At 36.5% G+C, this 26,794-nt stretch overlaps 1 protein-coding gene across 2 annotated transcripts in view; it reads right to left on the bottom strand.

Moving 5' to 3' along the window:
* Nucleotides 1-26,794, bottom strand: part of Glra3 (glycine receptor alpha 3) — a 150,797-nt gene that overhangs the window by 30,632 nt on the left and 93,371 nt on the right. For both annotated transcript variants that reach the window (XM_028860621.2, XM_028860622.2), the window contains exons 5-6: nt 23,563-23,645; nt 2,396-2,533 (exon numbers count right to left, since the gene is read on the bottom strand). In XM_028860621.2, the coding sequence (XP_028716454.1) occupies nt 2,396-2,533; nt 23,563-23,645 (221 nt within the window). The remainder of the gene's footprint in view (nt 1-2,395; nt 2,534-23,562; nt 23,646-26,794) is intronic.

The following is a 26,794-nucleotide window of genomic DNA, read 5'->3' as shown; positions in this document are numbered from 1 at the left end:
TAGAGGAATTCACATGAAACAGATCACATGATCCTGAAGTAGGTAAACGTTTAGATTTGTGCAATTTAGGTTTTGTTGTTGCTGTAGTTTTTTTTTTTTTTTTTTTTTTTTTTTTTTTTTTTTTTTAGATATAGTCTTACTATGTAGACCTGATTGCTGATTGGCTTGGGACTTGCTATTTAGACCAGGCTGGCCTGAAAGTCATGGGGGTCACCTTGCCTTTGCCTACCAAGTGCTGGGATTCAAAGCATGTGCCATTGCCCCCAGGTATGCAGTTCATCTATATTGAAAGAACTAATAACTTCACTAATTTTATTTCCTTGGAAAACTGGACATTTATAACTGAGGATTTTTGCATATACTTTTTTTCTTTTACTTGCAGAAGGAATGTGCGATACATGAGCTTACATTGGAAAACAATTGAAATAGAAGTCTTGTATGTTGGGGGCATAATATAAAAGGGAGTTTAAAGTATGATACAAATTAGTCACATATGTGAATGAAGACATTACCAGATATTTCTATTTTTGAGCAGTGATACTTTGGGCATACTTTCATCTTTTATATTGTACAAATATTAGACAACTAAGTCTTCTAGAAAACTCCTACCCAATTAATTGCTTGATGCAAGCACTCATAAATGTAAGCTGAAATATAAAAGTATGCGAATGTACTTTCTGCTAAGATGAGTCTCCTGACCCTGTATCATCAAAATTCTCCCCCAGATGACGTCTACAGTGTCATCTATGTTCTATGTTGAATGTGTCCTTCTAAAAATCACATCCTTGGAGAATCTGTGAGTTTAACTTTATTTACAAAAATTGACTTGAAGATACAATCAGGTTAAAATTAATTCTTTATCTGTATTAATGGGACCCTATTCTAATATCACCAGTGTCGTTGTATGATGAGAGATATTTGGCTGCAGAGAAAGGGATGCATGCAGAGTTCAGCACGTGATTATGGAGAAAGAGACTAAAGTGATGTATTTATAAGTCAACTAATGCCAAGAGCTGTCAAAAATAGAAAACTAAGAAAGCCGGGCGGTGGTGGCGCACGCCTTTAATCCCAGCACTCGGGAGGCAGAGGCAGGAGGATCTTTGTGAGTTCGAGGCCAGCCTGGGCTACCAAGTGAGTTCCAGGAAAGGCGCAAAACTACACAGAGAAACCCTGTCTCGAAAAACAAAAACAAAAAAAAAAAAAAATAGAAAACTAAGAAAATGTCAGGGAAGGAACATTCCTTGGAGCCTTCAGAGTAAACATACCTTTGCTGATACCTGATTTTTTTTTTATATTTAGCTTCTAGAGCTTTGCAAGAATAAAATTCTGTTGTTTTAATCTATGAAATTTATGGTAGTCTGTGATTACAGTCTGAGGAAACTAATGTACTTCCATATACTACCTCTAGAAATCTTTTCAATATATTCTAAAAGAAGTTATCAGTTTCTCTGTACTTAGAGAAATGGGCAAGGGCACCGCCATTGGCTTGTCAGTTCTTTAATTTTATGCTTAGATGTTCACCTCGAACTTGCTCATAAGTTAGATGACATCTTCATCTGTGAGTTGAAAATGGTAATTAAAAACTTAGATATTGTGAGTTAGTAACGAAGATAAGGGAGACTGGGGACTATGTGGGAGGAACACAGAGCTCCCAATTCTGGGAAATGCCGAGGTCACAATGAAATCCTACTTTACAATAATAACATAGAAAGAATAACAGTTGATATTAGCATGCCAGCATCAGGCCATATACACATCTCTCTGGGGGGAAGTTTGGCTTGTGGGGTAGATTCATGGCATTTATAGTTGGAATAGGTTTATAAGAATAGCCCACAACAGTTAGAAGTGAATAGACTTCATAAGGGTACAAATACCACATTGAGTTTGTTAACTCTCAGTGCTAGTTGTTAAATATGGTATCTATTCAAGACACAAGGTTCCTCTATCAGTCCAAGAAGTAACTGAAAATAGAAATTAATAAAAATATTAGAATAAATAGAAAATAGGAAAAATGTTTTTGAATGCATGAAAATATGGCCAATGATAACATATTTAAGGCAAGTCCTTTTTGTTAACATATACAGTGTTTACTTCCAAAAACAGTTTAAATTATTTTCCTATGGAAATAAAGAAACATGTTTAGAAACATGAAATTACCCATATACGTGTTGTTCCATAAAGAATTTTCAAGTGTAACTGAGCATCAAGTATTTCTTTGGACTCATATAATTCAAATACAACAAGAATCAGTGAGTGAAAGCATACATAAATTTTGAAATAGTTAATTTTATACTTCATGAGCTAAAGAAGTTAAAATTAACACATTATAATTTTAACAATCTGTATATTGTAAGATCAGAAACCATAATCATAGAGAAAAATACTCAGTCCCTACCTGTATTGTAGTGTTTAGTGCAGTATCGCAAATCTTTTTCTTCTTTCAACAGAAATTGAGGCAAAGTGAGTCCTTCGGCCACTTGTACTGGTGCCTCATCTTGCCATTCAAAAATGAGATCATTCATTGTGTACCCAACTAGACAAAATGTTATAGAAATGTTAGTAGCCAAAGGAAGACATTCAAATAGAAGCAATAAGAACTTTCCTGCATAGTCACATGGAATGAGAGGTTCATTAAAACCTAGAGTCTATCATCTGAATAGTGTATTTCAGATTCCACTTCCCAAAGTCTATCAACAGTGATGTAAGAAAATGAAGTCCGCTGGAAGAACACAACATGGATGCTAGTATTTATTCTCTCATGAGGATGGAAAGCTCTTGGATTAATTCATCAATTTTTTACATTATTCCACTACCTTTAATTTCAAGGACTACTCAATAAAGCCAAATAGTCCCTGTTTAGAAAGTGAATTAAAGTATAAATATCTCTGGGGAAACTATTAATGCCTGATGCCTTTCTTGCTTTAATCATCGCAGTTTATATAATCTGCTTCTGGGTCCCAAGTCCCAACATGGACAAAATAATTTGAAAATGCAAGCTTGTTCTATTTGATAAAACATACACTTCGAGTAGTTTGACACATGGTTATGAGCTCAGTATAGACTTACAAATGAGTTTTTCAATAAGTCACAAGTGTTTATTAAGTTAAAGTATCAGATTTTGCTTTGGAGGGGCTTAATATAAGCAGAATTTTATCTTTTTCCCAGCTGAATGAAAATTATGGAAATGTATGCTTCAGTGTTATTTGTCGTGGTGGAATCTAAGTGGATGTGAAGAGGGCTGTTTCTGTTCTCATCAGTCAATTCCATAGATTTAGAAGGAGAAAGGAAACATGATGTGACTCCTGAATTAAGTCAACTGGTTAAATCAGTAAATTGTTCCTATCTCTGGAGCTGTGTACAGGGGTGTTTCTAGCAAATATTCATGCAGTGATTTGGCACAGCTTTTGTGTAAGTTAGACAATGGGTAAGAGGGGAGCTCATCACTCTCCACTCTCTTTCAGAATGTTCCAGAAATAGTGGAATCTGGTCTAATTGCAGAGGCCATAGGGCGTGTACTCTATGGGTAGAGGAGACCATGGTGGCAAGTGTCAATGGTCAAATCTGCTTAGATGCCCTAGGATTTGGCTAACAAGTTTTCACAGGCACCATCAGTGTCTCGAGTCTCGGTTCATTATGGAGCAAGAAATATTTGGTACCATCTGTATGGTCCTACAGATTGAAAGGTGCCATGTCTGAATTTTGGTTCAAAAATAGATATTTAACTACAAGTGGTTCTCAACTTTCATAATGCTGGAACCCTTTATTACAATTCCTCATGTTGTGTTGACTTCAATCATAAAATTATTTTCATTGGTACTTCATAACTGTAATTTTGCTATTGTTATGAATCACAATGCCTATCTGACACACAAGGATATCTGATATACAACCTCAAAAGTGTCACTACCAACCAGTTGAGAACTACTGTTCCAGACATAATGGTTGGTTTATTTATCCTAGAATATCTTTCAGTGAAACATGAAATTAATAATGATTGGATTGGTAATAAAATAATGATTTACTCTTTTTGTTGCTGTTTTGTTTTGTTTTCGAGACAGGATTTCTCTAGGTAGCTCTGGCTGTCCTGGAACTCACTTTGTAGACCAGGCTGGCCTCAAATTCACAGAGATCGGCCTACCTCTGCCTCCCTGGGTGCTGGGATTAAAGGCATGTGTCATCACAGCCAAGCAAGAATGATTCACTCTTATTCATAAATCCCTTAATATGTGCATTATATATCACACTCTGCTTAAAGACAACACAGATGCACATTTCTCAGTGATCTAAAGACAGTAAAAGAAGCTCCAATTTTATCTGCTGTCAGATGAGACATATATCTTACAATTCATACAAAGAATCACAGAAGACAAAGTATCTGAAATTGTTTGCCCCAATTTAGATAGATGAATGAAAAGATAAACTAAACCTTTTTCTGTTTTGACATAATAAAGGCTTTGTAAAATCTTCTGGAAATGGAAACTAGCTGTCTGAAATTCCATTGAAGCCAAGCTCTAATTTTTCTCTCATCCAGTTTATAGGAACACATATAGCTTGTTATGTGGTGAAGAACTATTCACATCAAGTGATGATGAATGTACATTTTACAGCCACATTACCATATTTATTTACAACTCACAGCAGGTTCAAGCTTGAAAGTGGATGGTAAATAATAAGATGACCCTGTTTAAAGAACATTTCCTTTATTCTGAGTAACTTATGTCTTTGAAGGAAACTTAATGGCATCATTGCCTCAGTAAACCTTCAAACAAACTTTAATAGATTCTCTTCCACAGGGTTCAAATTGTTTTTATATCCTTTTCTTTTGGCTAACAAATTTTTATAGAAGCTTAAGAATATTAAGGAAAACAGATTGGGTAATGAGAGCAAGGTGATAAACTTATTTGCCTTATATTGCATAATAATATCACAATGAAAAAATAATTTACCCAATGAACAACGATTTTAACCTGAACATGTCCAACAACTTCGTTTGAAGACTGTGGTGAACCTGTAAATGGATGTCTCAATTCTTGCTTTTCAACAAGTATTTATTGAGTACCAACTGTCAGTCAGTCATTGTGCTCCATTTGAGTTGGACCTTGATAGCAAAGAATGGCCCCCAAACGAAGAACACAAAAGAAAGAGAATTTCAGGAAAATGGAAAAGCAAGTTTGATTGAAGAAAATTAAAAACACCCTTGGCTTGTAATAGATATTAGTAGTAGCTCTTTTCACTCAGTTCTAGTTTGCATAAAGAAGTATCTGAAACGGACAACAAATCAATAGATGTTTATGTCAGGTTAGATTCTGAGTTGAAAAACTGACTTTTTAAAAAAAATCTATAAGTAACATTAGGAAATTGGTATCTTTAGAGAAATGAAGTGAATTTATAAAATAGTGCTTTATACTGATGATTATCATGATTTGTATGAAAGGATCTGGCTGGTGGTGTGTTGTGGTGATATATTGTGTCCCCAATACATTGTGCACCCTAATAAAGCTTATCAGAAAAGCAGAACGAAGCCAGCCATGTTCTCACCACTTGGAGATCCTAAGCCATAGAGACCTACTTCTTTTATATCCACACCTATTTTGCCATCTCATTTCCTCTCTCCTCCCTGCTACATCACTTCCTCTTCCTGCCCAGATCTGTCACTTCCTGTCTGTCTGTACAGACCTCTAGACCTTTATGGTTACTACTGGGATTAAAGGTATGTACCACCACGCCTGGCTCTGTTCCCAGTGTGGCCTTGAACTCACAGAGATCCAGACAGATATCTGCCTTCCCGAGTGATAGGATTAAAGGCGTGTGCTACCATTGCCTGACCTCTATGTGTACTATAGTGGCTAGCTTTTTCCTCTGATCTTCAGATAAACTTTATTAGGGTGCACAATATATTGGGGACACAGTACATCACTACAACACCAGCCAGATCCTTTCATACAAATCACAAGGTTCAAAGAACTTTCATGGTCATAATGACATATTATTTGTATTTCCCATTGTTCTAACATTTTCCCTGATGTTGAAACAGTGGTAGATAATGTTTTAACACAATACAAGCAGTGGCACCAGGCTGTGCTGGAAGTTACTGTGTTCCTAAGTGCCATATCCCTTGGGAAAGAACGCCATTTTCATTTAACTATGCCCATGGCTGATGAAGTAGTAAATACTTCCTGGTCAAAGCAATGTTTCAAAGGTGTCCTTGATCCTCAGATTAGTAACAAGCACTAATTTACTAAAGTTTGATCTTTATGTAAATATCTTTGAAATCTGTGTGGCCAAGTTGGAATCCTGTACACAGCACTCATCTGCATACTGTAAATACAAGGTTTCAAGGAACAGTGTTAGTCGATGAAGGGACAAACTGAACTAAGTTCTTTTTTCTTGATTTGGGTGGGTGCATATCATTTTTACTTGAAAAGTGAAATGATCTACTAATAGTGTTTCCTAGGTCCTTGACAGTCTGATTTTAAAAATGTGCATGATATGGATATATACCATGGGATGGAAACTGATAATAGTTGTTGTGAATAACAGATTCTGAAATTTCAAGCCAAAATTAGATGTTTGGAGAAATTATTTTCTGCAAACTACTTGAACAACCAAGAACCTGAGACTAGATAGCTCAGGGACTAGGTAAAATCAAATACTGCTATTCTACTAAAAGAACATAGAAAAATAAAAACTCCAATAAAACATTCTATTATACTCATTATACCCATAGACCAGTGTCTTGCTCAGACATCATCAGAGAAGCTTCCTTATGTAACAGATGGGAACAAACACAGAAACCCACAACCAGACATTATGCAGAAAGTAGGAGACAGTCAGGCCTAAACAGGATGTCTCTTTCAAATCCCTCTCCTCAGGGCTCATAGAACCCTGCGGAAGAGGAAGTGGAAAGAGTGTAAGAGCCAGAGGATACCGAGGACACCAAGAAAACAAGACCTTCTAAATCAGCATGATCCATGCACATATGAACTCACAGGGACTGAGGAAGCATGCACAAGGTCTGCAGGGTGAGCACCAGATGAGGTCCTAGAGTTGAAGGGAGAAGTGGACATGTGTCCCATCCCTGAGCCAGAAACTATCTCCAATTGATAATCACTTGCAAATAAAAAAAAAAAAAAAAGGTTTTCATCAAGTGATTCTCACTGGGGAAACAAACTACTCTCATTTTTTCCTTTGTGTTCTTTTTTATTTATTGAGGCAGGTTCTCACGGTGTAGACTAGGCTGGCCTTGAACTCACAGAGTTCTGGGATCAAAAGCACATACCACCATGCTGGCCAAGTTCTGGATCTTTAACACATGGATCGACAAACCACTCTTAAGGGTGGGCTGCATGCCTAGCAGTAGATGACCAACAGACAATGAACTCAACAGGGCATCTTTGGAGGTTCCTTGTATCATAGTATCGTGGCTGTTTTCGGCCTTTTTTGTTGGTTGATTTGTTTGTTTTGTGTTTTTTTTCTCTCTCTCTCTTTTTACCCTACAGGTTATACATATATATATATATATATATGTACCGTGAATCTTAAAAAGTCTTATTAATAAAATCAAACCTGAGGCCGGTTATTGGGGTGACCACTGGAGGATCAGAGAAGCAGAACAAGCCACAGCTAACCTCACCTGGCCAAATTCTCAGCTGATCCTGTTTCCTCAGACTGGAAGCCTCTGTGTCCTCATCCCAATGGCTCTCAGCTGAACTGCTGCTCCAAGCCTGAAAGCTCAACCAGCCAAATGCCTCTAGTTTCTGGTCCTCACACCTTATATATTTTTCTGCTCTCTGCCTCACTCCCTGGGATTAAAGGCTCACTTCTTGGGATTAAAGGCATGTGTCATCATGCCTGTCTGATTCCAATGTGGCCTTGAACTCACAGAGATCCAGAGGGATTTCTACCTCTGGAATGCTAGGATTAAAGGTGTGAGTGTCACCATTTTCTAGCCTTTGTATCTAGGCTGTTCTGTCTCTGACCCCAGATAAGTTTATTAGGTTGCACAATATTTTGGGGAGCACAATACTACTATATATATATATATATATAATATATATATATATATTATATATATATATGCACTTCAGTTTAGTGTTTCAGTTTGTGAATGAGTGGGTCTCTGTATTTATATCTGTTACAGGTGCCTTCTCCTAGGTTTTTATTTTGTTTGTTTTGTCTTTTTATTTTATTTTATATTGTCTCTTAGCATCCTGTTTGTTTTTTAATGAAAAACAAAAAGAGTTGGGTTCCGATGGGAGAGGAGGAAGGGAGGAACTGGTAGTAGAGGAGGGGAAACCCTAATTAGAATATCTTATGTGAGAAAAGAAAGCTATTTTCAATAAAAGGGGAAAAATTCTAAAGTGTTAAAGGAAGCCTTTTCAATCTTTCGGAATTTCTTTGGTTTTTCCTTTTCCTAATCAACAAGATGTTATTTTTCTCAATGGAAAAAAATAATAGTTCATCCAGCAGAATCAATAGACAACGAGAAATTTAAATTTCGTAACAAATATTGCAACTTTGAATCCAAATGATTGTGATTTAATTTTAACTTTGGAAATGATTTAAAATAGGATTAGAGCTACTTTATTTATCAACCAATATAAAACCTTTTTAGTTAATAATATTATATGAGAACAATAGCGTAAATGTTTTCTTTGTACTTCTTTTGCTTTTAAAAGTAATCCACATATGGATGATAAGGTCTTCTCCTAAGAGCAAAAGGATTAGGTCCCTTAGCAGATGTAGAGAGCTAGAGCTTCTTGGATACATGTGGTATGGCTGTTTTTTTCTAACCTTGCTACAGGATACACGATCGTTCTTCTATGGCTGGGCCCTAGCATCCAATAACATCTGAGATGGGTAAAATTCGTGGTCATTGATTTCTACTGGCACTGTTGTGCTTTGAATGTTCTCATTTGTTACCATATCAACAGGGAAACAATTTCAGCCATAACCTCTAAAAAATCCTTATTGCCAGTGAATTAGTTTTCAGTCATTGTTCTAAGATAATTTTTATCCTTTCCAAACAACAGGATATGGAAGCTCTTTATTTTAAATCCCTTGGTAGATGAGCTAAGAATTGAAATTACTAGCTCAGAGTTTATGGTACTCAATGGAACCATCTAGAGTCTAGACTATTTCCAAGGAACACAACAGTAATAAATCAAAACACATTTTTTAAAGAACTGTTGGTTAGTTTGTCTCTTTGTTTATTTGTTTTCCCACTCACTCAGTGAAGATCCCACCCATACATTTTCATCTATTCACCTAATCTAACTCAACATGCCACATTGACGTAGGTCATTTAGATGACTGCTGGTGTTGGCCCGGGCCACGCGGCAGGGAGATCTCAGAATGACTCTTAGAAAATCTGAAGAGAAACCTTACACACTTTCATTTCCAATTCCCTCTAACTTTCTGAAGCTTTCGCCATCTTATCAAGAGTCCTTCTGACTCTCCTGACCACCATACTACTTCAGGGGAAGTCCTTGACCATCCCAACAGATATCTTTCCATATTTTTTTCACTTCTGAACACTTCTCATTAAACACTAGAAAATTTTCTATTTTCCAATATTATTTCAGGGAATTCACCTTTCATCCCATTTATGGTCTTTTCTCCTATCTACTATAGGTTATTCCCCTCCTCTTATTCCTAAAGAAATAAGACAAAATATTTTCAGTGTAGTATCTTGAGTAAATGAAGACTTTAAATATCACCACATCATTTAAAGTTGACATAAACATGTGCTTACGAAGAAAAGTAAAATTTAGATGGAAAGACAGAAAGGTACGAACAGTGAAATGTTATGGCCTTGTGCAGAGGTTCACACTGTTGTGAAACTTCTATACCAAAACTGATCCACAACTTCAGCACAACTTAAATGAAAAATTTACTGTGCTCTTCAACTGGTAGTTAATCTGAAGTATAAAAACACAAACTACATCGACAGTTGGGAGAACAGTGTAGACCTGCCAGAAATGAAAATCTAGACAAATAAGGCTATAGTCTTTAAAAAATGATCAAGTAGAGAACTGCTACAGAAAACAGAACTCAGAATCAGAACGATGAAGGGAGACATAAGGTAAAAGTTACACTTTAAATCAGCTTGGAAAATTTCTAATAAATGATAACGGAAATTTTCTATATTCCTAGAAAATCAGAATACAGTCTAGGTCCAGATGCACAGTGAGTAGAAGTAATTCAGTTCTCTGAGGATTTGATTTTTATCCCTGGAATCCAAGGTAAAAGCCAAGCACTAGCTTCCAAAGGTCGTCTTCTCACCTCGAGACCTGCACCATGGCATGTTTGTACCTGCATAGATAAACATGTATGCACATACACAGAGGCAATAATAATAATTATAGTAGTAATAATAATAATATAGTAAATATTTGTGACTATAAAACAAAATTTAAAATAGAAGTATAATCTATGCTATTATTTATTTAAAATAGAAGTATAATCTATGCTATTAAACTTCTGGGTTAAAACAATAACTTTTTGGATCTAGAAAAAAATCATCCTGAGTGAGGTAACCCAGACTCAGAAAGACAAACATAGGAGGATACTAGATGTAAAACAAAGATGACTAGACTGCTACTCACAACTCCATGGAGGCTATCTAGAAAAGAGGACTCTAAGAAAGACACAGGGATTGCCCAATGACAGAGAAATGAATAAGATCTACATGAGCCAACTGGACATTAAGGGGGGTAATGAAGGGCAAGTGTCGAGGGAAAGAGAGCTTAGGGAGCAGGAGATCCTAGCTGGATCAAGAACATAGAGGGAGAACAAGGAAAAAGAGACCATGATAAATGAAGACCCATGGGAATAGAAAGAAGCAAAGTGCTAGAGAGGTCCCCAGAAATCCACAAAGATACCTCCACAATAGACTACTGGCAATGGTCGAGAGAAGCCCGAACTGACCTACTCTGGTGATCGGATGGCCAAACACCCTAAATGTCATGGTAGAACTCTCATCCAATGACTGATGGAAGCAGATGCAGAGGTCCATGGCCAGGCCCCAGGTGGAGCTCCAGGAATCCAATCAGCAAGAAAGAGGAGGGATTGTATGAGCGAGAATTGTTGAGACCAAGATAGGAAAAAGCACAGGGACAAATAGCCAAACTAGTGGAAACACATGAACTATGAACCAATAGCTGAGGAGCCCCCAACTGGATCAGTCCCTCTGGATAAGTGAGACAGTTGATTAGCTTGAACTGTTTGGGAGGCACCCAGGCAATGGGACCGGGACCTGTCCTTAGTGCATGAACTGGCTGTTTGGAATTTGGGGCCTATGCAGGGACACTTTGCTCAGCCTGGGAGGAGGGGACTGGACCTGCCTGGACTGAGTCCACCAGGTTGAGCTCAATCCCCAGGGGAATCCTTGCCCTGGAGGAGATGGGAATGGGGAGTGGGCTGGAGGGAGGGCAGGGTGGGGGGAGGAGGGACAACAGGGGAATCCGTGGCTGATATGTAAAATTAAATCAAATTATAAAATTAAAAAAAACAATAACTTTTTGTAAATTACTCTGCACATAATGATTTATTTACAACATTATAGGTTTAATTACATGTGCATTTGAAACACTGTGCTATGAAAATGAAATAAAGTTTTATGATATTACTAACATATATAAAATAGAAATATGCTTATTCAAATGGAGACTCTGGGCTAAGAATATATTTAAATTCAATTGGAGCTTAGAGATTCATTGATGAATTATAAAATCACATTTAATTTTAAAAGTAATTCAGAAAAGCATTTGGCCTCGCTGTCTCAAATGTTTTTAGGAGAGAGACAGAAAAGTATTTCTAGTTTGACCTAGTTTGCAAATTCTTGTGTTCTTAATCAGCATCTGGATTTTAAAAAACAAAGGGAAGAAAATACCCACTCCTGGCACAGGCTGATTTTTGCTGGGAGAAATATTACTCAAGTCACTTTTATGGACTTGACAAGGAACAATTGCTATGTCAAAACGCATTTAACTAAGTTTTTTTTTTTAATGATTTGTGCATTTGATTTGAAATCCTTTTCCATAACTCATAGTGTCACATGTGGTTTCATTTAAATTGGAAAGTCTGCTAAATTAAGTATCTCTTACCTTCTCTGAAGCCTTCTGGTATAACTGACTTCAAACTTATCTTAACAAATCCTTTGAAGACTAGAGTTACTTTAGCTTTTTCCTTGCTGTTTGGCATAAAGGTGGAAATATAGAGAGTTGTAGTCTTCTTAAATGCCAATCAGACAAATCATTTTGTTCACATTTCTCAAGGTTTCATAAGATTGATACACATTGAACATACAGTGTTAAAAGTTCTTCCAGGAGATCTCCATTAAAATTGGAAAAGGACCTGACCTTGAGCTAGACCAAGTTAATGAGAAAAAGGTGTGGTGGTTAGCTGGTTTTTTGCAGGAGGGCTGGTTACAGAAGGACACTGCCTGCCTACTTCTCTTGAGTAAACCTCACATAGTGGGAAAGCAATTCTGTGTGATTGTAGAAGGTCAAAGCTTCAGGACTATTCAAATTCATGAAAAACCTTGTCTCGGAGGCCTTGTACTACACCAAAGAGATCCACCAGGAGCCTAATCAGTGTGCCAGTACCTAGTGGTTCAAAGTGTTTGGAGCAGCAACTAGAAATGAGCTGCATTTATCTTTTTGAGATTTCTTATGTTTGATGTTTCACGATATCGCTATTCACTTCTCAAAGACATAATCTAAGATAGCTCAAGAGAAGATTTTTTTATGCTAAAAAGGAGATGAATTTCAGAAAGTATTTAAAGAGTGTCCTGAAATAGTATTCATAGTGCTATACAATTTAATTTTAAAATGATTGAATAGATTAAAAAATAGAAAATACAATTATAAAAGTGTAACATAATTACTCTACAAACTGGAGTATTATAAAATGCCTAGCTTTATAACGCATTTGGAGAAGTCTAAGGAGAAGTAAGCAGCATAGTATTGGTCAGATTCCAGACACTGAAACTGACATTTAATACATAGTACAATAAAAATCTAGATTTTAGTGGAAATTACTTAGTGTTCTGTAATTTGCCACATTAAAAAAACCTTCAGTTATAAAAGCACTTACAATTAATACTTTCCCATTCTTATTAAAACTCTAACCAAATAAAGAGTATTGCCAAAGACAAAACATAGATGATGACTTCCACCCAAGGCATATAATGTGAGCTGTAATTATAGTAAAAATAACTATTGTGTCACAAAATATTCAAGTAAATTAGAAGTAAAATTCTGTTTTACTCAAAATAATTAAGTTACACATCAAAATAGGTAATGATTGAAAAAAATAGGAGTTTAAAACACATCACTGTGAGAATTACTCGGGTAATAAAACACCCCTAGGGAAGTCCATTTTCACATCACTGAAAATGTCACACCAGGAAGACTTAGTTGTTGAAATGAGTCTTAATTAACCATTAAAAATGCAGCTGAACCAGAAGTTCAAAACAGTACTTGGTTTAAATTGTGCCAGCATTATTCTAGAGAGTTAACACATGCCAAATCATTAACACACCTATTTACTTATCCAATTTTGTTATAATGTACATCTACATGATATTTGTGTGTGTGTGTGTGTGTGTGTGTATGAGAGAGAGAGAAAAGAGAGAGAGAGAGAGAGAGAGAGAGAGAGAGAGAGAGAGAGAGAGAGAGAGAAGAGGAGAGTTCCTGTCCACTAATTCCTAATTATATGATGATTTACAACAGGTAAATACAAAAACTTAATCTTGGGTGTAAAGATTTTATATCTAGGGGATACATTATGCTTACATTTCATGAAGAAGATAGAAATAGAAATTGTATTTACATTAAAGATGGAAGTTTGTGGTGATATTTTATTTGTACGCTAATAAATAAAGCTTGCTTGGAGATCAGAGGAAAAAGCTAGTCACTATGTGAAACATAGAAGTCAGGCAATGGTAGTACATGCCTTTAATCCTATCATTTGAGAGGCAGGGATCTGTCTGGATCTCAGGGAGTTCAAGGTCACATTGGAAACGGAGACAGGCATGGTGGCACATGCATTAAATTTCAACACTAGTTAACCATGGAGGTATGGAGGTCTGTACAGACAGTCAGGAAGTGGCAGAGCTAGGCAGGAAGAGGAAGTGATGTAGCTGGACAGAGAGAGCAAATCAGATGGCAGAACAGCAAGGCAAATAGGCGTGTGTATACAGGAAGCAGGTATCCTTGGAAGCTGCCGAGTTGGTGAGGCAAGGTTAGCTGTGGCTTTTCTATTCCTCTGATCTCTCAGGTTTTCACCCCAATATCTGGCTCCGGGTTTTTATTTAATAAGACCATTTAGCAATTTGTCTACAAAAGAGAAGTTTAAATATAAATGAGCATCTTAACTACATTGAAAGAGAATATTTTATTTTCTTATGTCCCGAATATTCTCACATAAATTTCTTGAGTTCAAAATGACTGTGAGAAAGAATTATGAGACTCTGACTTAAGGAAAACAATCTCTGTCCCTATAAAATATTGTATCATCTATAGACAGTTTAATTTCATTATATTTATATACAAAGACATATTGTAGAAAGTATTTGTGGACTTGCACAGTATAATTCTTATGTTAAATATACAGTTCTTTCAGAGTTCTGTCGATTCTAAAATGGCATGGAACTCCTTTATACCTTTCAAGGTCTAACAATATGCTGAATGTTTATCTTATTATATTTTTCTCATTTCTGCCCTGCATTTTCATAGCAAGCTTTACCCAACCTGAGAGAAACAAACAAATCTCTAAGAACTAGATGTACCATGTTGGATATATTTTGAAGACTCGGACATTTGGTACTACTAAGAGTACATAAAATTGTGCAGGCATTCCGTAAATACTTCAGAGACTCTGAAATTCTCTGGAATGTGAAGACAACTCCTGTCAAACGACTAGGAAGAGCCTAGTGATGGGGGTGTTAGGACATGGTTGCCTAATGGGACAAGGAGACAGCAAGTAGCCAAAGACATTGCTATCTGTTTTCACAGTTCCTGAATGAGGACCTCAGTGGATACTCAAATGCTTCTTAAGTTTACCCCATTAACTTATTAAAATGTCACTCTTCAGTCACACTTTTGTGTGCCTGTAAAAAATAGACTATTGTCTCCAAAATTTCAACATTATTTATTTTCATTTGCTTTTACTCTTCTGGTTTCCTCTTAATTTTCATTACAAACATCTCATAGGGTATTTGTTTACTGGTTGGTTTTTATTTTCTTTTTGATCCATAATGTGATACACCTCTTAAGTTGTAGCTATCAGATTCATCTAAATATTTTATGGACTCTGAGATTGGAGATGACCTTTGTAGCATCTAGTGTAGCTCGCTTGTCTTACAAAAGAGACACACAGCCTCTGAAAAATAAATGAATTAAGAAAAGTCATGTAATTCTTAACAAAAGACTTGCAGGCATCTGTGTGGGTTTTTTCCCCCATTGAATTCCTCTGGCAGTTGCCAGTGGAGTCCTTGGCTTAAGGGGTATTTGTGATTGTACTGTGCAGTCATGTCGGGGGAGAATGTTACCCAAACTTTGAAAGAGGCTGCTTGCATGAGGCTATTTGTTTGAGTAGAAAAAAATAATAGAGTTAGGGGCACTGAAGTTACCTGGAGAATTAACTAAAAATGGGAATAAATGGTGACACCTTTGAACAGAGAAGAAGAGCGGACTCAAGAATCACAGGGGAAAAAAGACAGTAGTGATTTAAATTTCAGGTGATCTTTGGTGTTCTAGGGCAATTTTGTGGAATTAGCTATCTTTTTCTACCTTTGCATGGATCACTGATACTGACCTTAGGTCACCAAGCAGGCACGTTACCCTCTCCTTGGCCCTGTTTCTGTGTGATTCTTGACTGGAAAATTCTAAGCTCTAAAATGCAATGCATGAAGCCACTTGTCTTTGCAACAATATTGAGAGATGAATATTTCAAAAATAATCAGACTATGAGATCTCTATCCTCATAGGTGGTATTACTACTGCTCTAAGAAAGACATTCAGCATGCCTTTGTATCTTGACCCTTTTGTTTTTGAGCATGGAAAGACACAGAAAGAAGATCCTGTTGGATATTGATATCTTGACCTTGGGCTTGGAGACAATACGTTTCTGTCTATTTGAAATTACCCACTATGCAGTATTGTGTTTTAGCAGTACAAAATGAATCAAGGCATGTGCTTTACTACAATCAAAGCCATTTTTTTTATTTGCACAAGAACCTCTCCTGGGTAAGTGTAGCTACCAGCCTTCATCAAAGCCTCTTTTTACAGCAAATGGAGACCATCACAAAAAATCACAACCGGACACAATACAGAAATCAACCGATCGTGGGGAACCTAGCCCCAGTGGATACATCTATTTCATAGCTCCTTTGTGTATGTCTTGAGGGAACATTGGTGAGGAGTGAAAGGAAGGATTTTAAAAATCAGAGTACCCACATGTATTAAGTGAAACAGTCAGTCCTAGAAATGGCTGTAGAAACAAGACCAGAACAATGACAATAGCAATGGGCACATTAACATGGAAGAGAGAAATATTTGTGAGGCCCTACCCTTAGACAAGGAATTAAAGGCAACTAATGACTTCTAGACAAAGGAAAACTAGCCTCTCTTAGGGATGAGCTCCCTTATCGGTTTTCTAGTGCAGAGTGATCAAAATCATGTGCCTCACACACATCATGACAAACACACACAATAATAATAAATAAAAATTTTAGGAGCTGGACAGATGGCTCAGTGCTTCAGAATACTTGCTGCTCTTCTTGAGGACCTAAGTTTGGTTCCCAGCACCTATACTGGATGCCTGCAATGCCAGCCAGCTCTAACGGATTTGATTCCCTTTTCTGGCCTCTAAGGACATCTGCATTTGTACACACACACACACACACACACACACACACACACACACACACACACACACACACTAAAAATACAACTTTATAAAGTCAAATAGACATTAAAAATATCAAAAGGAAAAGGGAAATTTCCTGAGGGTGGAGAACTGAAAATCACATTGTGGAGAAGGCCTTGGTGCAGCATTAGGGGAATTGCAAGGAGCACCAGGAAAATGATGCGAGTTCACATTTGCAGAGTTTCCTAGGTAACAGGGATAAGGAAGGAAGTGGAACAAGGTATTCTTATTTGTAAGAATCCTGCAGTTCAACATGAACTCAATTGGACTCCACTCTGCTGCCCTGTGCAAGACGTTTTCATATTAACGACTGAAAAGAGGAGCATTATCTTAACTTCACTGGGATTATAGAGACAAACACTGGTGAGCAAGAAAGACAGTCTCCTAACTGCATGGAGAGGATTGAGTAAAAAATGTAAACATTTCAGATAAGACATTGTGAAGGAATACAATGTAGCAAGTGATTGGGGAGCAGAGAAGTAAACATGGAAAAAGGAGTGGGCAGAAGTGACCGTGTAAAAGTATACAGATATCAAGCATTTTCATCTCTATCTCTGAGGAAATATAATATTCTGAGAAAGGGGGATGGCCTACAGGTCAGATAGAAGATATGATGTTACATCTGAGAAAGGTGAAAAATAACTGCATAGGGTTTAGTATATTTTATTTATTAAATTTATTAAGTGCTGAATTAGTGATAGCAGAGCTAAGTACTGAATCCCAACAACATTAAAAGAAATTGCAGATGGTAAGGCAGAAAGAAGTGATAACCAGTAGGAACCTAGTTTGGGATAATAAGGGTAAAGCCATGTTATACTAATATGACACCATAGTCTTGTTATCAACTCTCCTGGATCGCTGACTATAGAGACACTTAATTTTTAGACAGATATTTGACATGTCATAATATTCTTAGGATTTCAAGATGATTTGATCACCAGTCATTGATGATAGTTTAAGTGGCCTTCAGCTGGTGAAAATGGCATTTTCTCTCAAGAGTAACATAAGAGAAATATCTGTAGCATATTGTTGCCAAGTTTTCTAAGGCTTTTCCTTTGGGAAATGTGTAATGGTGTGCGGTTCATGTCTCTGGATGATTAGCCATATCTGGATGACCGGCTAGCCCAATAAGACGATTTTTTTAACTAAAGGAAAGGGTAGAGACTTAGTGTTTATTCCAGTGAGCTACATGGAATATAGTTCCCATCAAATGTGGTTTGCTGCAGGCTGATGCCACCAGGAGGGGGCCCCTGACTTGGGGATTGAGGCCAATTTAACACTTGGGAAAATAGTCAGGAAGAGAGGAAAAATACACACCAACCCTTTCTTTTCCTCCCCCCCCCCCCGAGACGGGGTTTCTCTGTGTAGCTTTGCACCTTTCCTGGATCTCGCTCTGTAGACCAGGCTGGCCTCGAACTCACAAAGATCCACTTGGCTCTACCTCCCAAGTGCTGGGATTAAAGGCATGTGCCACCACTGCCCAGCTCAAACCAACCCTTTCTTACAGTATTGGGTATGGATAGTTTGTGGAGAAGACTATCATTGTGACAATTTACAAATAGAACTCACCAGATAGATGTAAACGTGACTGATGTTTGCATCATGTCTTTGAGAGTTTCTAAGTCATTGTTTGCTCGGTTTATTTCATTGTTTTATGCCATTGGAAAAGACAAGATCTTTAAGCATTGTAGGCTTATCTTTAAGATAAAAATAAACCTATAGTGTGAATCCTAATTGGTTTTAATAATAAAAACCCAGAGTCAGATATAGGGGTAAATGCTGAAAGATCAGTGAGACAAAGGTGCTAGCCAAACTTACCTCTTACCTCACCAACTCCTCAGCCTGGAAAAGGGGGTGCTGAACTCCTGTTTCCTTCTGTCTTATATTCCTTTCTCTGCCCAGCCATATCTCTTCCTGTCTCCGCCTCCCTAGTGCTGAGATTAAAGCTGCGTGCCTCCCAAGTACTAGGATCAAAGGCAGGAGATCCCAAGTGCTGGGATTAAAGGCATGTGCCACCACTGCCTGTCCTTTATGGTTAACTAGTGGCTAGCTCCACACTCTGATCTCCAGGCAAACTTTATTTGTTGGAGCACAAGCAAAATATTACTACATAACCTTATTTCATTAAGTTGTGGTTATGATTAAAGCAAGTAATATATTTGAAATATTTAACATCATAATACTATTTGTGACATCATCACTTTATAAGCCAGTGGCTGCATTCTGTTTTTATTGTATTGCCTTATGTTCAGAAAATTTGGTAACTGGAAAATCCAATTTATAAAGATATGAAGTAAAGAGGTCACAAAAGTCACAGCTTTTGTGAGGGGTGGGATCATTAAAGTTCAAATTGGAATTTATTTTACAAGTAACACATTCACCCATTAATACTTTTGTCTTGAGAGAGCTTTTTCCTCCTGACTCACATCATAACTACAGAGATTAAGTAACAAATACTCTGGAAATGAGAACCAGCTGTGTCTGAGTAAGCAAACGAAAAGCACAATCTTATTCTGAACCTAATCCAAACTCCTAAATTATGAGTTTGGATAGCAGTAGAAATTATTAGGATATAACTGTAAAAATAAAATCACAAGCTCTATTATTTTTATAACGAAACAGCATAGGATCCCGAATAAGGAATCTGTATATCAGACCCAGCTATAAAATCTACCTGACAATGTCAATAATAAAACCCTTCCACATTTAGAAGCTCTATCCTAAAGCTGCACAAAAGCATCGTCTATTTTTAGACATGTCTATCCCCAAATCCTATTAAAGTATATTTCAAAGGTTTTTTATTTTTTTAGTGGTTTCTCTAAATTGATCCTCAAGCCCCTTTCACCTTTTCAAATATATATATATATATATATATATATATATAGTGATTTGTTTGAGAAAAAATTCTATTTCTTTACTACTCTGTGTAATTTTGTTTGAGATTGTAATATATTTTCAATATTTTTCTCTTCCTTTTCCTCCTTCCAAGCACTCCCATATGCCCCTCAAATTCCTGGCCTCTTTTTTTCATTAATTGTTGTCACATGTATATGTGTATATGTTCATGTGTGCATGTGCGTGCGTGTGTGCGTGCGTGCGTGCGTGCGTGTGTGTGTGTGTGTGTGTGTGTGTGTGTGTGTGTGCATTCCTAAATATAAATTGTTGGATCCATATAATGTTACTTGTACCTTATATGTATGTTTTCAGGACTGATTTTTTTGTCAGTGGCTTTCTTTTGTTTCTTCATTTTACTTTTCTGTTACCAATTGGCATTTATGTAGATATTACACATCCATAATGTCTTTTCCTTCCCTGTGTTGTCTGTGTTATTCTGTGGATATGAAGCACAGAATTTAAGTTTTGCTGCTGTGATGATAATTAAGGATCCTGTCGTCTTTGACAGACAACTGTCATTGCCAGCAGGAAAGACAAATTTACAAATGTATTATGCTGTGAATAGAAAGCTAGAAATCAAATACAGGAAGCGGCAAGAAGCTATGTTTTCCTGTATTCGGCTTTCGATATCTCTGGAAATGTTCTGAAGAAGCCAGATATGTGAAAAGACCTGTGTGCCAGCTCCTGGGTCCCACAAAATAGTGTGATTAGCTTTCCTTATTTATTTTAATAATATTTTATTTCCTGTTTGAATATTTCCTGCATGTATATAATGTGTTTTGTTTTCACCCCCTTCTTCTTCTCCAGTTACCCTTTGAATGCTAAACACATTTCTCTCTCAACTTCAATATTTGAAAGAAGTATTACCATTGACCCACTGAGTCTAATCATTGCTGCCCACGTGTGTCTGAGGATATGGTCACCCACTGAGGAAAGGGCAACCCACTTGTGACTACTTTTCAAAGAATTATTGACTATTGTCCTCTCGGAAACCCTCAAGGACTATTAGCTCTCCAGTTAGGCTTGAGATCTTGATGGCCCTTCTCCCATCCAAGCTGGAATTTTTAACTTTCTGGCTTTTGTGCAGGTCTTGTGCACACAGCCACAGTGGCTCTGAGCTCTACAACTCAGCTATCCCTCAAATGCTGTGGTTTTGTTCATCTCTTTATCAACGAACATTCATAGACTACCAGACTTCGCTCTTTGCTCCTGCTCGCTCATCACCCCAGCTCCTTCAGGTTTGTAGAATTTAGCTTTGACTCTCGTCATTCCCATCACGGTGGTTGTTCAACAATAACACTGGTTCTGTTTCCCGTTCTTTAAATTCCATTCATTGTAGTTGTCTAATATACCTCCTAAGACTGAGCTACATTAAGTTTAACTTGTCATCTGTGGCAACATTTCTCTAGAATTTCTTCCTAATAATATATAAATGAAAGGCTTTCTTAAGGGTGCAGTTCTTGTAGTGATTTTGCTTTCTTTCAGTAAATTCATCTGATTTCTTGAGCCAGCATTCACATGTTTTCTTAATAATTTATCTTCAGTCCTAACTCCCTTTGACTGTAGACCTAAATATCGCAAACCACAAACATGTTAATATTGCATTTATTAACAGGTCTATGAATATTTCATTTTCATATATTCCAATTATTTCTTAATGTGCTTGACATTATACTACTTATATGATTGTTTTAGCTCTTACTCACAGGTACCCAGAATGTTTACATTCACACTATATGCATCACCTCTATTGACTCCTGTTCCCTCCACATTCATTCCCTTTGTTCCTCCTTTTTATATTTTCTTGTTTTATTCGTGGGGGAGATAATTGGGATTTTCCTCCAGGACCTCCTTGAACATGCTAAGCAAGTGCTCTGTCTCCCACTGAGTGATGTCCTAAGTTCTCTCTTACGTTCTTACTTTTAAAAGGGACTCTCTAAGTAGCTCAGGATTGCCTTGAACTCATAATCTTCAGACCTCAGCCTCCCAAATACCTAAAATTACTTAACGACACTGTCTTGTTTTTTCCCCATTTTCTATTCCTATTCTTGGAATAGTATGAAAACTTATTGCATAATCTTGGTAAAACAATCTTTGAGGAAAAGCATCTGGTGTTAGCACATGGCTCCATTGTCAAAGTGCTTGTGATCCAAACACGAGGACCTGATTTCAATCCTCACACACCCATAAGAATTTGAGTGTGACTTCAAGCACTGGGAGGTAGAGACAGGAAGATCCCTAGCGTTTTTTTTGTTTGGATTCCCAGTAGCCAAGTTAGTGAGCTCCTAGCTAAAAATACGTAAGCAATGAAGTAGAGAAACAAATGAAGAAGACACCTGATGTCTCTAGCCTCCACATGTACATATTCACCTGCACACATGTGTTCGCACAGGCATAGGCATGCACACATATGCAATAAATAAATAAATAAATAAGTAAATAAACAAATAATTACCAAATAATTTCTTTGCTCCTTAAAGTATGAACAGTTTCCCTCTGACCTCTGAAAAGCTTTCAGTAACCATGGTGCTGATGAACTGTTTTGTCCTGTGATCTGTTTTACCAATTTGTGTGTGTGTGTGTGTGTGTGTGTGTGTGTATGTGTGTGTGAGTGTTGTTTCTCTATGTCCTAACATTGACTAACACAGTCAACTGTCCTCGGGTTGCTTTTCTTTGTTGCACAGAGTCCAGTGAATGTGCTGCTAGTCATTTTTCATTACTCAGCCCCCACTTACATTACTAAATATCTGGATATCCCAATTTTAGATTGCTTTGTTTTCAACTGCTTTGACATTTTATTCATACCTGTGTTTAATATTTAAGAGACACTTACAGAATAAACCATTTCACATTTAAAGTCAAGAGTTATTAGCAGAGAAACAGATATTTATAGGTCCTGAAGAAAAACAGGGTGGGGATGCAGGGGTTGGGCCATGTTCCCCCATGAGTTTTGTACGCCATCTAGTGACAACTCTACCTCACTACAAGACTCTCCTGTAAGACTATGAAGTCTGCAGATAAATTTTTCAGTTTTCTTCAGTAGAGATTTCAAAGTAGAGTTTTCTTTAATATATATTACATACCTATAGAAATAAATTCTATATTTACTACTAGTTCCTTTTGATTAAATACTGTAAACCATTTTACTATTTATATACTAATTACTACATATATATTTATTATTCACATACCATTATATCATTTATATTATTATAAAAATGTTTCATGAAACATGCACCTGGCGCCTCGTTTTATGTTAGCATTAATCAATGATGTGCATGGGTCCATTTACCAAGATGACATTTGGAGGAAATCTGAAAGCTCTAGCGAGTATCTGATGCATTCAAAAGTCCTTTCTCCTGATGTGACACACACAGCAAATTCAGCAAAAATATCAAACACTGATTAATGGAAAATATAAGGTGTGGACCCAGGCGGCTAGTTTCCATACACATTACCCAGACACTCTACAGGATCATTTTCACACCTGAAAACATGGGAAGAAGTAAGTTTTTGTTGCAACTATGAGGTAACATGCAGAAAATAGACCTTTGAAGGCTTTCAGCAAATATAGATGGCAGTTTGTTTCTATTGATGTGCCCATTTTACTTTTATTTACTCAATAAACATGTGTCCAGAGAGTTACAAAATAAATGATCTGTCTAGCCACTAAAACGTACATCCCCTCCATTTAAAAAAATGCTCAGGAAGAAGTCAGTTGCTCATACTTACAGCTTTCTAGTTGCATTATACATGTTTGTACGTCCATTGGAAAATTCTTGAGATCCATTGGACAGGACAGTGTTAATGTTAACCTGAAAGGATGAAAGGAATTCTTTTAAAGGCAACTCTTTTACACCGACACATGAATATTCTATTGCCTAGAGAAAACATTTTTTATGTTGACAGTGTTGAAAACTGTACTGCTGATTTTTTTTCAGCTTAAGAATGTTATTTATTCTGAAATAACTACGTATTTACAAATTAATCTGTTTTTTGGCAGGAAAGATAGTGAAGTATCATTACAAGTATAACATTCTGTACATTAACTTTTTAATCTGTTTATTAATTTTTTTTTTACTTAGAACATAGTAGAAATGCCTAGAAGAGACCTTTCCTTCCAAAAATGGTTCCCAGAAGATAAATCTGAGTGTGGAGTCTATAGAATTACCAAGTGGCAAAAGGCACATTTCATTTAAAATCCTATTACTGTAACTTAAGAGGTCAGTGTATTCTGGAAAAATGAAATTCTAAATTTGGAAAAACGAGGCGTAGAAGAATAATCCTGTACGACAAATCTGGTCATTTTTTGCAGCTCTCTCTGGCAAGGTGTCAGTGGATAGAGAGGCGTTGAGCACAGCAAATCTGACGAACTCGAATGTTTGTTAGAGTGAGCAGAGGCTCCTGCCTCTGGCTTGAACATTCTACCAGGTCCCACAGGAGCCAGGAAATAGTTCTATAGAATCGTTACATAATTTCATGCTCACGAAACCAGTTTCTGATTTTTTATTCACATAAAGGAAATGCAGGAGTTCTACACCAGCATCCTGCCCTTGCAAAGAGAACTCTTGCACCCCCAGAGACTTAAGAAGTATGTTTTGTATGATCCATTATATATATATATATATATATATATATATATATGCATGTGTGTATACACATGCATTTTATATTGTACATATATTAACACACACATATATACATATATATTAAAATATATTACTGATGTATCTTAAGTTTTACCAAGAATTTATGGCTTATGAAACTTGGGAGAGAGGAAGAGAGGGAGGTCCAGATGCATGGTCAATATTCTTCCAAGTTCTTTTTGGAGAAACCTCACTCAGCCACTTTGATTAATTTCTTCACTGACATCCATTGTACTAGTGAGCATGCCATGTGGTTAGTTTGCCTAAGCTTTGCGACCAGAGGCATATAACTCCAAACTCCCTAAACAACACCTTTTCCATCTCTAAAATGAAGATGACAATGGTGTCTACAGGAGAACTGAGGTGTGCAATCATGAGTTGTGTGTGGAATATTCTTTGATAAGTGCCTGAAACATAGGAAGTACTGAATGCTTACTAAATTTAAATGATTGACTGTTGACTCCCCCATATTCTCCGCCTCAAAATTCTAATGTATGGGCATAAAGATGAATTAATTAAATAATACATGGGAATTATTTTTACTTTGACAAAAAATAACTAGCAATCTAACAAATACAGCTATATTCTCTGAAACGGCATTTTTATGTACACCCTAGACATAAAGTTACAATGATATATAGTCTCTAGTGAATATCTGGCTGACATAGGTCCAATGAGAAGTGTTTGGGAGACATGAATGGACAGACAAATGGGACTGCTGGATTTTTAAGAGTCCCAGAAGGATCATTGGGTAATTCATTCAAGTTAGAGTCCTTAGCAAACTAAAATAATCAGAGATCTCCATATTCAAAGCAATACTTTTTTCTGGTCTTCCTAGCTAAGTAATACTAAGTAAGAGTGTATTTACAACATACTCTCTTCAAAAGACAATTTTAAAACTTGGTGGACAAGATGTTCCCTGCCTTGTGAAAGGGTTTATAGGGAGAGAAGGCATATGTGCATTCTGAAATGCACACATACTCATTTTCCAAATATCCAAGGCTCTTGCCAGCCAGTTTCCAGCACTGACTTGCAGAATGCTTTGACCTTTTGTGAGGAAGTAAAAAGTGTTTTCAGATTCTTCTCCACACTCTCACCATGCATGTGTTGTCAAATTTATATCCTGGCTATTTCTCTGGCTTAAGACAGGAGCTGTTACATAATTCCAACAGCGCAAAAAAAAAAAAAAAAAAAAAAAAAAAAAAAAAAAAAAGTTCAAAGGAATTCTTTGACTAAGCAAAAACTGTTTGCAAAAAAACCTGTTGCAAATCACAGTCTATAAAAACCTATTTTTGACTTTGTTTTCTTTTATTTAATGTAAAATATTGATTAAACAAAACACTGATTGAAAACAAGTGTCTGCTGGTTGCAATATTGAATTTGTTTATCAAAATAAGACATGCAAATTAAAGATGTGTTCTGACCTGTGTTCTGACCACATCAAAGTTAACTAAGTAAAGAGGCAATGACTCATGTTCTGTTTGGGACTTGAATAACTACTTGTTTAAGGAGGACACCGAGTCCTCTTTCGAGACAAGATACGTAAACAGGATATGCGCTTCTTACTGACCCCTAAGAAGTCTTGGATTACTGAAATAGTGACTTTCAAAAGGCTGACTCATCTTTGAAAATCATTGGCCTCATTAAAATTTAATTATTATCCATTTTTAAAGCAACATTGCTTATAGAGTTGTGTCTCTCCCAATGTCTGAAATTAAACATGTTTTTTGACCTCACCATAGCTTTTTAACTCAAAATAAATGTTTATGTTTTATTAATAGATAATGTATTGCATAATAACATGTTTTGTTCAAATACATATTACAATATTTTCCAAAATTTTGTAATTTGCCTACATAAAGACAGTGTCTCTTGCTCAATAATGTAAGGAGCCTTGTAAGTGTTTCTGTAATACTATACTAACACATTTATGGCACTTATTTTGTAGTAGGAAGGAGTCCAAATATTTTGTAGATAATAACTCATTGCTCTGTAGAACAAATTCAAAAGACAGGTAAATAATATTCACCCTCTTTAAGTGAGAAAACTTAAGAGTTAACATAACTAACCTGATATTATGTAACAGAAATGGGCAAGGCAGAATTTACAACTTGATGAGAGTATGTCTAACCTAGATTCCAAGGTCTTAACCTTTAAGAAGACTGTCACTCAAATGCATTGGGTCATTTTAGTTTTATATATTATAGTAATACAAGAACTGATAAAAATACATACACTTAGTTCTTAAATGTGAAGTAAGACATATAAGTATAGTATGACATATAATCTTTTTACAATAGTTAGGAAGATGTGATTAG

The sequence above is a fragment of the Peromyscus leucopus genome, chromosome 17 (assembly GCF_004664715.2).
Source record: "Peromyscus leucopus breed LL Stock chromosome 17, UCI_PerLeu_2.1, whole genome shotgun sequence".
Taxonomy (NCBI): Eukaryota; Metazoa; Chordata; class Mammalia; order Rodentia; family Cricetidae; genus Peromyscus; species Peromyscus leucopus.
The sequence above is the reverse complement of the archived record's forward strand: the minus strand, read 5'-3'. Positions and strand labels throughout refer to the sequence as shown.